Here is a 13,506-nt window from a genome sequence, read left to right on the forward strand (position 1 = left end):
GTCTTCAAGATACTGAGTGAAAATTCTTTCCAGCCTAGCAGTCTGTTCTGTCAGTGGAAGCCAGTGAGAGAGCAGAATGAAGGCATTTTCAGACCCGTCGAGCTGCAGATACTTCCTTCCCCGTGTCCCCTTCTCAGGCGCTGGCTCTAGAACAGTGGGTCAGCCTGAGGAAGCAAGCAGGACAGGGAGGTCCGGGAGGGCGGGAGCTGGGAAGGCCTGGGTCTGGAGCGGATGCCCTGGGGAGGGGGCCCTGGGAGGACGTGGGCTGGGGTGGCGTGGCCAGTCATGGCCCGGGGATTTTGTTGCGTTGGGCCGTGTGGAAAATCGCACTGAATATTCACAGGAGGATGTGGGAGGAATTAGGGATTGGTACATTAAGCAAATGAGGAAAAACCATAATTAAAACAACAGAAAAGTAAGGGAAACATGAGCAGACCAAGCAATTTGTCTAGCAGGAATCCACACTTTTATGATCACAGTAACGTAAACACTGCATTTCCCAAACCTTGTGGTGTGTCTGTGAACGATGTGGGATGGGAGGGAGACGGGGTGTTGAGAACACTGAAGCTGCACCTTCTTTGTAGGACATGCATACATAATGTCTAAAAGTTTTAAATCAAGGCACTGCCAGTGTGAGTTTATCTCAAAACATGGAAGTTAAATACGCAAAGAAACAGGCGATGGGGTTTGGCGGGGAAGGTGCGAGCAGGGAGCTGCTACTTTGTGGTGTTAGCCATTGAGCATTTAGTGCTGTTCAGTTTTTCAGACTACTGTCTTCCATTATTTTGATTAAAACTTTAAAACAGTAGTTCAAACAGTTCTTCATACTTCTTTTGAAATGATTCAAAGGCTTCCCGGCTAGCAGCTCATTTGAGACTCGGTGTGCTCTTCTCCCTCGGGTCTCTCACTGCACTCAGGCAGGATGGGCCCCAGGCCCAGCAACCCCCACCCCAGCCGGTGGTGGTGCACTTTCATGCCCTGAGGAAGAGAAGGGACTTTGATTATCTGCCATATGCCAGGATTATTCTAGGGAATGTGTGAAAACTTCACACAGCGCCAGGGAGGGAAGTTGTGATGGTCTGTGTCATGGGTTAGAGAAACTCAAGTTCCGAGTAATTTCCATACTAGGTCCAGACCACATGGCTACTAACTGGCAGAGGTAGAACTTGGACGTGGGTCTGGCCGACTCCACAGGCCCTGGCCGCGAGGGTAGCCAGCAGCCACTCATTTGAAAGGGATGTGGGTAGAACAGGTATAAATAACTAGGGGTTTAAAAAATGGTGTAGAGATCAGTAATAATAATCTTCCCTTTAAAAATAGGTCGGTCCGACATAAAGGTTAAGAATATTACTGACCTATCCCAGAAGACACTGAGAATTGCTGATCTTCAGGGTAAAACAAGTTACCATCTGGTCTTGCGAGCCTACACGGATGGTGGCATGGGCCCAGAGAAGAGCATGTTTGTGGTGACGAAGGAAAACTGTAAGTTAATTATTGCTGTTGGGGTGCTTTCCGTACTTAAATGCATAAGGTTTGAGCAAGTTTTGTGTATGTAGGAAGCCCCTTTTTCTAAAATTTCATGTGTTCCATGTGTATAGCGGGTAGCCAGCAGTGTTAAAAGGCCACGGGATGAGTTCATGTTTATTCTTGTCAGTTATTTGTAGCTGTTTCCTAAGAGTACTTAAGAAATTAATGCATGAAGGATATATCTTCAGTCCGGAGTTCTAAATTCATGTTGAATCTATATAAAGCTGACCCACTTTAACATTTTTTTTTGTAAGATTTTATTTATTTGAGGGCGCCTGGGTGGCTCAGTTGGTTAAGCGACTGCCTTCGGCTCAGGTCATGATCCTGGAGTCCCGGGATCGAGTCCCGCATCGGGCTCCCTGCTCGGCAGGGAGCCTGCTTCTCCCTCTGACCCTTCCCCCTCTCATGTGCTCTCTGTCTCTCTCATTCTCTCTGTCTCAAATAAATAAATAAAATCTTTAAAAAAAAAAAAAAAAAAAAGATTTTATTTATTTGAGCATGTGTGTGTGCAAGCAGGGGGAGGGGCAGAGGAGAGAAAGAATCTCAAGCAGACTCCCCACTGAGCTGGGAGCCTGATGCAGGGCTCGATCTCACAACCCCAAGATCATGACCTGAGCCGAAATCAAGAGTCGGCCGCTCAACCGACTGAGCCACCCAGGTGCCCCCCACTTTAACATTTTTTCGCCCTATTCTAAATGTGATTTTTAACGTATCCAGGGAGGAGTGGAAGAAATACCCTTTAAAAAACTATAAACCCCAGCATTCACAACTTGGAGACGGAGAGTAGGGAAGATGGGCTTGACTGTCTGCAGTGAAGAGCTTGAGTTGGATCACGCCATATTCTCTAGCCCCAAGTTGGACTTCACACACACTCTTAAATAAAGCACCATGAGGATATGGTTCTCAGCAGGAGGCCATTATGCCTCGTAGGGGACACTTGGCAGTGTCTGGTGACAGTTTTGGATCTCAGAACTGTGAGGTTCTACGGGGATCTAGTGGGTAGAAGCCCAGGGTTGCGGCTGAACTCCCTACAGTGCGCACAGTAGCCCCACACACAGGGAAGAAGAATCCGGCCTCACGTGTCAATAGCGCTCAGCCCCGTTCTCAAGAATTTAAGTACTAGTGTAAAAATTATTAAAATGCGTGAAGGTCATATTTTAATAGTTTTTCAGTGTCCCCGGAGCAGGTAGGATTTTTTTTTTTCTTTAAATAATCTTTCAATTTAAGTATCTTCTAATACGAATTTATTCTGTATGTCCTGCTTAAAATGCTGATTTGAATATATCCAATATTCTCTTTTCAGCTGTGGGATTAATTATTGCCATTCTCATACCAGTGGCAGTGGCTGTCATTGTGGGAGTGGTGACGAGTATCCTTTGCTACCGGAAACGAGAATGGTAATGGTACCTGCATTTCCTCTTGCTGTTGTGTTCTGAAGAGCATGATTATTCAGTTCATGAGTTAAGAAAGAAGTGCGTGGTCGAAACCAATCGGTAAAAAATGTTGGCTCAGTCTGAATTAATATTGGATTTAATATTAAGCAAGAATTATTGAAAGGTTTTTAAAGTAATAAAGTAAAAGGTAAACTTTCTCCTACTGTATTTACTTACTCATGATTTAAAGTGATAGCAGATGTATTAAAAATACTTATAGGCACAAATATGGCAATAACTATGTGCAAGATTACTGATTAGGATCACACTTGTCCTGGTGACTTACTTAGAAAATATTGTCATTTACTCATTTATTTAGCAAATATGAATGACTCCTCCCACGTGAAGAATAATACAGTGGGTGAACTAAATAAGTGTGATCCTTATAGACATTGAGCATAGTGGGGAAAGGTGGGCATTAAACCCATAATCATCCAGTAAACACATGCTTATAAAGTATGTGTGTACCAGGAAGGTCACTGGGCACCATGAGGGGAATAAGAGGGGGAACCCTGTCACCGAAGGTGGCCTACCACATCTTCCTTATGGGAGTTCCATTTACCACAGGGTAAGGAGAGGAGAAAGAGTATTCCAGGGAGAGAGAATCACTCCTGTGAGGGCCCAGAAATTGGAAAGAGCTTGGTCATCAGGAGACAGTGAGAAGGACTGTGTCTGAGTGAAGCTAAAGAGGCAGGTGGTGAGGTGAGGGGAGGGGAGGAGGTGAGCCAGGACCCAGTGGGAGAGAACACCTCAGGGTAAGCTGGCAGGAGCCATCCTGGGCTGGGCTCGGGGCAGATGGCTGTGTTCACGTATAGACGGCCCTCACTGGCATTAGAAGTGCCATCCTTTATGATAAAGAAGAGAATGTATTCTAGTAATCCTGGCTTATAAGTTAACATAGTAATAGTTTAGAACCATAGAATACCCTGTTTTGGTGACCATAGTCTCATTACCAAAAATCACATTTTAAAAATTATCTTAATACAAAAGATAAAATGAGAGAGTTTAGAAGCTAGAGCATTTCAGACTTAGATTAACAAAGTTGTTTTGTTTTTTTTTTTGCAGGAATTTCGAATATTAAACTTCTTTTTAACAGCTATACATATGCTATGGCACTGAGCAAATCTCCTTTTTGTTTGCATTTCGTTTTTGCTCATGATTAGTAGCCTTTTCCCCTCAGAGTCCAGACCCTGTTAGGAGCAACAGAGAACTGCATAACACACATACGCCCCTGAAGTACTGGACCATGCATGATCCCACCCGCACTCTGGACATTCGATTAGATGAGCGGTGACCCTGTTGTACTTTTGACCTGAGAGCACAATCACCATTTGAATCCTTTGCTTCCATTTTCATAAGATCCATAAGATATTGTGGTTCTAGAAATAGAAGTGGTGCTTGTAGTTTTCAAATAGGAGCCTCTCGGTGCGTTGTACAGAGAGCTTAATGACTGATCACACTAAAAATGGTCTTGCATTGTTGTCTCAGATGTTCACTGAAGCGTCACATGAAATTTCAAAATAAGCCCAATGATTTACTAACTTATTTGTTGTCTGATTGATAATCGTGATTATTAAATGTACTTAATCATCTCTATTTAAAGGATTAAAGAAACCTTCTACCCTGATATTCCAAATCCAGAAAATTGTAAAGCTCTACAGTTTCAAAAGAGTGTCTGTGAGGTAATCCTTTCTTTTCTTAAAACGTTTATCTTTTAGTACTGGCTTCCTTTTTTTAGTCTTTTGGGAGAAGTTTTTAACATGCAAATATCATCTGGAGGACAATGTATTGAGCAAAGAGCGTCTTTAACATCTGCTGAACTGCACTGATGAATGTTAATGTGTTTTTACCATGCTCATTTTTTCCACTGCTATTAATAGCAGGGAACATGTTGATAGGTAAAAAAGTAACTTTGGGGGCGCCTGGGTGGCTCAGTCGTTGAGCATCTGCCTTCGGCTCTCGGCTCTCGGGGTCCTGCGATGGAGCCCCGTGTCGTCAGGCTCCCTGCTCAGCGGCAAGCCTGCTTCTCCCTCTCCCACTCCCCCTGCTTGTGTTCCCTCTTTCTCTCTCTCTCTCTCGTCAAATAAATAAAATTAAATTAAAAAATTAAAAAAAAAAAGTAACTGTTCTAGTATGCACTACAGAATAGTAGAGACTCATTTTGGTAAGTAGCTGTGAGAAAAATATTTGAGATAATGCCCCTTTTTGTAGGAAGGGCATTTGCAGCAGCTTTTAGCGCTTTTCTTAATCATTGATTTATAATTTATTTCTAGGGAAACAGTCCTCTCAAAACATTGGAAATGAATCCTTGTACCCCAAATAATGTTGAGGTTCTGGAAACTAGATCAACAGTTCCGAAAATAGAAGACACAGAAATAATGTCTCCGGTAGCTGAGCGGCCAGAAGAAAGCTCTGATGCAGAACCCGAGAACCACGTGGTCGTGTCCTACTGCCCCCCTGTCATTGAGGAAGAAACGCCGACCCCGGGCGCCGATGAAGCCGGAGGGACCTCTCAGGTTGTTTACATTGATATCCAGTCTATGTACCAGCCCCAAGCGAAGCCAGAGGAAGACCAAGACAATGACCCTGTCGGGGGGGCTGGCTATAAGCCACAAATGCACCTCCCCGTCCCTGCTGCTGTGGGAGACCTCGCGGCGGAGGACGACTTAGACAAAACTGCAGGTTACAGACCCCAGGCCAATGTAAATACTTGGAGCTTAGTATCTCCAGACTCTCCCAGGTCCACAGACAGCAACAGTGAAACTGTCTCTTTTGGAAGTCCCTGCTCCATTAACTCCCGACAATTTTTGATTCCTCCTAAAGATGAGGACTCTCCGAAATCGAATGGGGGAGGGTGGTCCTTTACAAACTTTTTTCAGAACAAACCCAACGACTAACAGAGTCACCGTGTCACTTCAGTCTGCCATCTCAGCAAGCTCTCCGTTCTGGCGTTCCCGGGCCAGCACTGGGCATCTTGGAGGGATCCTGTGAAGTATTGTTAGCGAGGGGGACCTCACTGCGTGCAAGGCACACTCCAAGTGTTCCTGTGCACCTAATGTAGTCTCACAGCCAAAGTCGAGTAACTCAGAAATTCAGTCCATGCCACTCAAGTCTTGGAGTGATCCGTGACTGGAGCCAAAGAATTCTCACATGCTCTACCTTCAGGAAGCCCTTTGTGGCTAATCCTGTCTGGTCCACACATGCAAAACAAGTCCCCCAGCCGCGTGTTCTGTTCTGCTAGTGGTTTTCTCATACGGATGCTTTATGGAATCGCAAGCCGATTTACAGGCACAGGAGAAAAATGTCAGAGTAACAGATGATGGTTATTTGCCTGACCCTTGCTCCATTCTAGACGAAAACCAAGCACAGATTTCAGAACTTTCAACATTAGTCTCCTCTGTCCACAGCACTTACAAAAAATTAATATAATTTCTAACGTAGTGACAGCTATTTAGTGTTTTGTTTGATAAAGTATGCTGATTTCCGTGCCTACTGTATAATGGTTATCAAACAGTTTTCTCAGGGGTACAAACTTTGAAAATGAGCGTGACACTGACCAGCCCAAATTAGAATCATGTTGTCTTGCTTTGGGAGGTTTTGCAGACCATCCCCTTACTCTGTAGCTTGCATGTGAACTTCCCTTCCTGCAGTTGGTTGCCCTAATATTTAAGATCGAAATTTCTAAGACTGGAGATCTGAGGTTTTTTTTACATCTGTTTTTTTTTTTTTTTTTTTTGTAACACAGTGTCAGTTTTATAAATACAGGAGCAAATCCAGTATTACCGATAAACCTAGAATTGCAGTGGTTTGACTATTTGAGGTGACTCCTACGCAGACGCTCGCTGCATTAGCTCTTTGTACGGTTCTGACTGGCTTCAGCGCCTCCCGAGAAGGCCGTGTCGTGGAGCCCCAATCACCCGGGCAGCGGTGACCAAAGGTTCCTCCTGATCAGGCATTTTGGCAATTTCTCCTTGTGAAATGATCATCAGTCTAGACTATTTGACCCAGTCCTCAAATGTTTAAATCTAAAACTAAAAAGATCATGCTTCCTACAGGAACAATTCCTCAAGGGCTATTGCATGTGAGCTGTGGCAAGGTCCGTTTGAATCGGTGGGCGTGCCCGTGTTAAAGGTGTGGTGGTTGATGTGTGAGCTGTCCCTGACTGCCTGTCTTCACAGCCTCCCCGCCCGCCCTTGCTTTTTGTAAGTGATGTCTAGGATGAATGTGGGTTTTGGAAAAGCAGAATGAACTAAAAAGTGTACCTTAACATCTCCCCCACCCGCAGGTCGTCTTTGTATTTTGTCTTTTGAGAGTTAAGGCAAAGCACCAGAAAAATTGGAAATATCTGAATACATCAGGATGTGCCTGTTTTTCTTTTCTTTATTTAATCATATGAGCTTCTGTGATGATAATGGATTGGTTATCCTTTTTTTCTAGGTCCTCATGTTTCTTTATAAAAACCATGTCATGGAAAAAAGCCACAAGGTGACAAGGGGCAAATCTCTTTGGGTACTCTCTGAATCCTGATGGTAATTGCTAGAATTCAACTAAATTCTAGAGCTTCATGATGTATGGACGCATGGAATGAAACAGAACTAGTTATGTACACAATTAGTATATGTTAAAACCATGGAATACCTCCTAGAGATTTTCAACAATGAAAAATGTCTCAAACCAGAGCCATCCCTGACAGTTTGCTGCTTTTATTTATCCTCTTGGGCTCCTCTCCTCAGCTTGCACCCCAGACACTCAGAACTGGGGCTGCCTGCATTCCCTGCTGAAGCTTGTCATTTCCATCCCCGCCTCTTGCCCCCAGCTCCTGCCTTGTTCACCACTGAAACCAGTGGATCCTGTACTTCATCTCTTTAGGATAAGTGTTGGCCAAGGTAAAAGTTTATTGGTCTGAGCTACACTAAGCTGAGAACGGGGAAAAGGCCAGAAGCAATTGTTGGATCTCTGTCATCAGTATATATGCATTGCAGCTGTGGCCATCTGGATGCGGTGCCCTTTCTAACCTATATAATGACTCATTTGTTTGGCTTACGGTGAATATCACTGGGCTCTTGAGTCCTTTCATCCTCTCCAAGACTTCAGTGCTTTTACTGCATGAGAAAGGGTTAGAGTGCTGCTCACCTCTCACCTTCCCCTGGAGTTCCATACACAGCGATCACTAGGTGAATGGGAAGCGGAGCAACACTGTTAGTCTGGGCAAGCTCTTTGTAACGTGCTATATGCCTACAAGTATGTGGTTTAGGGCTGAGGCCAAAGCAGGTTGCTTGTCTTTCCCCACTGCATTGAAGACAGCCAGACCCTCTGTGCAAATCCAAAGTCATTACCTCCCGCCCTCCCACCCCCGCCCCTGCTGCCCTACCTGGGCATGTGGGGGCAGCCTCAACACAGGGAGAGAAGACACCTCCCTTTGTCACATACCCGGTTGTTCATGGCACCTGGTAAATAGGCACTCTTTGTCAGTGTCAGGACCATGCTCAAGTGTGAAAAGCATTCTTGTAGTTGGTCACGCACTGTTCCAGTCATTTTAGCCCCTCTCCCTGGAGGAGGGGACACTAAAGGCTAGTTGGAGGGGGAGGCTAGATGTGTTCCCTTCAGCCCTTCCCAACTGGCAAAATAATTGGGAGATCCCTCTTTCCTCAACTAAAGCCTAGTCATTGGTTAGAAAACTCTTAAGTATTTGAACTCATTTATGCCCCACAATGTCTGTTTAATAATAGTCCATATTAGGACACATTTTCCTATCTCGCATAAGCCAGTTCACTTACAAACCAATTTCAGATCAAGCCTCCCTTGTGAGGAATGATGGTCATTCTGGTGGTCATTATGACTGCATTTCTCTTGTGAGTGGCCCTCTTAGATAAACAATATTTAGTATAAAAGTATTCTTAGAAGACTTAGCTAGAATTTTGACATTAGGTAGAGCTTGTACATTATGTACTGCATGGATTAGTACCCATATACAGTTGAAGTCATCGATGTGTTGAACTATAGAAGCCTGGATTTGAGATTGTGGCCCCGGTATCTGGATAGTTGTGTGTTTATGTGCTTAGGTGATAGAGGTGCTGTGTTCCTACAGCTTAGACTCAAGCAGCCATTCATGGAAAAGGTTAAGGGCGAAAGGATCAGCCTCGTTTTCCATACCAGCATTACTTTCACGGCTCATGGATCTGAAGGACTGCATTTAGAACGCCTAGTACTATTGCACTCAGAAACTGTGGTAAAAGTCACATCGTTAAAACTTGAGGCAACTTGTATTCTTGTTGGAAATCATTAGTCCTGTAATTTCTTAATTGTCTTCATGTGGTTCATGTATAAAGAACTTGGCAGTCCTTTCTGCGTTTGAATAATTAGATGTAGGTTAGTGAAGGAGATTAGGGAATATTTTCTTCCAAAAGGAATTTGAAATCAGTTTTATAGTATTTTGAAATTAAAGTACTCCCTAACATATCAAAATGTGGAAAATGTTATCTCAAATTTTTTGACAGCTCAGGCACATAATCTGATGAGACTTTTTTTTCTATTTAAAGTAATTTTTACTGTTTTCTGTGTTGAACCACTTAAAATTTGCATACCTTTTATAAAATGCCCTTTTTTCTTATCTTGAAAGTCTAAAATTAGGCATCCCAAAAGTCAAATGTGAGATCATTAGCTAATTCCAAAGAAGACTAGGTACATGGTGGAAATTCAATGATTGTTTATTAACAGAATCCCATTCCAGAATGTGCAGTTTTCACGAAGGGTGGTTTATACCAGGATCTAGCTTGTGTAGATCCAAGACTATTGGCTGAAAGATTCAAATCTACTCAAGAAGTAGCTCCAGTTTGAGTGAAAACTTGGGAAAGACTCAGGCAAAAGCATCAATAGATATCTTATTCCTCCCTCATTGTGAGAATCCATAGCGTCTTTTTATTTAATGGGTACAAAACTTGGGACGTGTTTGTACCAACCAGCATTGTTCTAGCAAACCAACAAGACATTGATGTGTGAGCTTAACTAATTATAAGGACTCGTGCATTCTCTTGATAAACTCTTTCTTCAAAGCATTTATTTTAAACTGGTATTTCCCGCTGAAACAAAATTCCATGGTACCATGCCCATCCTACCTTTTATATCCAGAAGAAAATTTTTCACAGAAAATGATTTTCCAAACTTACTGGAAATGCATCCTTTAGACATGACCTTAGAATATCATTGGAAATCACTTGGTTTAAATTTGGTCTATTTATGTCTTTGTGGATTATGTACCAGGGCTATTAATATTTAAACCTCTTATTTTGATAGGGTGGTGAGATTTTTCTTTTCAGTTTGTGCCTTTGTCTTAACTATGACATGATCATATTCATGCCAGTTATAATGCGAATGAGCTATTTTTAGTGCCTGTATGGAGGATTAAGAAGAACATTCAGTTAATTGATATGTCAGGCTGTAGTGTGTGTGGTAAAATTCCACAGGATGTGATTTGATCTAGAATATACTCAAATTCTTAAAATTATGATACTGAGTTATGACAAGTTTCTGTTTTTTTTAACCATGAGAAGTGCTTGTTTTTCCCTATATTAAGACTGTTAATATTTTGGATTATAAGTGTCCAAGTTGCAGACAGAATTTACCTATGCAAGATAAATTCTAACTGTGCAACATTTTTATGAAAGTTAAAAGTAGTGTTTTAAGAGGGAAACCTTCTGAAAGTTTTCGTTACAAGTGCCTAGCTGAAGAACCATAGAAAAAATAAATTCAGAATCTCTCATTTATCTCTCAAAAATCATTTAAAAATACAAAACAGTAGTAACTTACATTACTTTTTTATTGCTGTAACTGAACACCCTAAAAAATAAGAGATGTGATGGGGGAATGAATATTTCATTGATAAGGAAATTAATTGGTATTACATTTACATATATTTTCTAAGATTTCCTTTGCACTAGCCAGTCAGATCTTTAAAAAAGCCAAACAACTAACAACAAAGACCTTATGCTGCCCTTAAGCCAAAAATACTTTGTATACCTGGTTGAATGGCTTATTTAAATGTATTGAATTTCCTTACACATTTACAATGTACTTCCCTTCAGAATTACTCCATTTTAAACATGGGTAACTTTCAATTTCTGAACTTCCTTTTCCTCCTAAACATTCCATTATAAGACATCAGAAAGATTTCTAGGTGGTAATACAATTTTCATTGAAACATGGACAAGTTAACTGTTAGGTTCAACAGTATTTTGGCAATCGATCATACAAAACAATACTAAATTTTCATTAAAAAATGTTTCAAATATTTGATTTGATTCCAAAACTTTTTCCCATGATTTATGATACACCCTTCTATTTAATTTATTCCTTCCGACATAATGTTTTGGAAAAAGATGAATATGTTATGAATAGTTGAAGACAAAACACAGTAAGAAACACCTATTCAGGTCGTTGTTGTGGCAGGGTAGGTATTCTATGCTACCTTGGCGTTTGTGCTTTCCTATTATTTTCTCAAAAAGGAGCATGGCTTTTTCTTAAATACATTTCAATTCAGAATTGCTTGAAAAAGATTGGCCTGGATAGAAAGACATCCAGAATTTGAGATGGTACCACCTTTACAAGTATGTCCAAAGGCTGAAAATCATTTAAAAATACTCAACTATCCCAAAAGAATGTGTTGCCTTTTCTTCTCTCTCATTAGCTGGCCATAAGTCAGAGGTCTTCTTCACGTTTAGGAAATTGCCATTTTTTTACTCTCAAAATTGCATTATAGTGAATTACTGTTTACAAAATACACATACTGTGAACAGATAGAAGTTTTTGTCTTTTATAAGGTTGTCTGTAGAATGAGTGTCTTTTTAAAGGGGTTATATGTTAAATATTTTCATTTTTTTTTTTTTATAAATACTAGTAACTGTTTACTAATTTTTGTTTGGTCAGGTGTGTGCAAATGTAGCTGAAAGATAGGGAGAAACTGCACATCCAAAATGTCCCATTTTCGTTTCTTGAAATGTTAACCACTACAGACTTTCTTTGTTTAACCCAAATTATCATTTGTGATGTTCTGTACCTAAAATCATGCTTAATCGTATAAGGAAACCTTTAAATACACACACAGAGGAAGCAAACTATAGATTGCAGTATATTGGTGTGATTCAGTCTGATTCACAGAATTCCTAGTTTAATATGGAACAAAACAACTCCACTTAACAGAGATGACAACTGAAGTATTTTCCGCCTTGCGAAAATTTGAAGATTATGTTGCTGTTAGAATGGAAAATTTGAACATTTTATATCATCGTATAATTTCAGAATTTAGTTTCCATATCTTTTGGAGAACATGGTTATATCAAGAACATAGAATATAAGTAACCTATTACTAAGACATCTTAAACATAAAACTAGTATGCTTGGCTGTTAACTCTAAAGATGTTACTTATGTTTGTTTTTAAAATGCATGTATTTAACAATTTTATCATAGTATTGTCATGGAAAAATAAATATATTTTCTTACAACTTACACTGACGGATTTAGGCATTACTGTTTGTTTTTTCTCCTGTCTTAAGCACTTAGGAAAAAGTAGCCTCTACTTTGTTATTGTTAATACTTTTGTGAATTCTCATAAGAATTACAGTGGTTTATGAAGCAGTAACACGGGGCTCTAACTAAATTTTTAATAATACGTTGGTATGCCATTGACATAATCTTCCGTTTGTTCCACTAAATCTATATTCTGTGTCCCAGAGAAGTTAGCATAAAAATAATCAGTGGGAATCCAACATCATAAAACAAAAAATGAATACTGGTCCTGAAAGTATGGTTTTTAATTTTTTTCCTCTGAAGACAACCTAAACATTTCTGGAGATTCTGGGAATACAGCAAAATCAGTTTAATTTCAAGTCACTGAATTTGGAAATACAGTCATTGATTCAGCAAAACCTCAGCAATTTTAAAGTATAAGGTGATCTTAAGTAGCATTTCATAAGGGGAGAAATTAAGTCTTTAGTCCTGTGTAGCCTGTGCTTTACCCAGAGTCACAACTAAAATATGAATGGGCTACAATTTAACCTGAAGAAACCGTAGACCAATTTTGAATTAGTTGAAACACATGTTCGTATTTAAGTCCTAGAAGAGTGCATACATACGACCGGTCTGTCCTTCGGGGAGATGTCAGTGCATAATTTGTTTCCCAGATGGTGGATTCTTGAGCCAAAATGTGTAAGCACCATCCACCCCAGGAACTTTGAAAAGGTCAGAAAGAGAGGAATGATAAAAGTATTAGGGGAAAGAAAAGTAGAGCTGTATGAATTTTTTCTTTAATGTGTAGAATTCAACATCACTAAAATGTTAGTTTATAAACTCAAGTTCTTTACAAAAGAGCTGTGTAAGAATTAGTTTTGAATGGCCTATAAATTTGATCCATTACCCTTCCCCTGGAGTGACTAACAGAAATACGGAATTGAAAGCATTTATCCAGTGTCTGAGAACCAGCAAAGTTGATTTAACAAGAGATGTCTTGAACTGATTTGGAATTAAATTGGAGTGGATTTTATCCCAGAGTGA

At 40.6% G+C, this 13,506-nt stretch overlaps 1 protein-coding gene across 1 annotated transcript in view; it reads left to right on the forward strand.

Moving 5' to 3' along the window:
- Positions 1–6,551, forward strand: part of LIFR (LIF receptor subunit alpha) — a 71,467-nt gene extending 64,916 nt beyond the window's left edge. The window contains exons 17-20 of the mRNA XM_021696328.1: positions 1,321–1,482; positions 2,831–2,924; positions 4,564–4,642; positions 5,234–6,551. Of these exons, the coding sequence (XP_021552003.1) occupies positions 1,321–1,482; positions 2,831–2,924; positions 4,564–4,642; positions 5,234–5,857 (959 nt within the window). The 3' untranslated portion in view covers positions 5,858–6,551. The remainder of the gene's footprint in view (positions 1–1,320; positions 1,483–2,830; positions 2,925–4,563; positions 4,643–5,233) is intronic.
- The last annotated feature ends 6,955 nt before the right edge of the window (positions 6,552–13,506 follow it).

The sequence above is a fragment of the Neomonachus schauinslandi genome, chromosome 7, assembly GCF_002201575.2.
Source record: "Neomonachus schauinslandi chromosome 7, ASM220157v2, whole genome shotgun sequence".
NCBI lineage: Eukaryota > Metazoa > Chordata > Mammalia > Carnivora > Phocidae > Neomonachus > Neomonachus schauinslandi.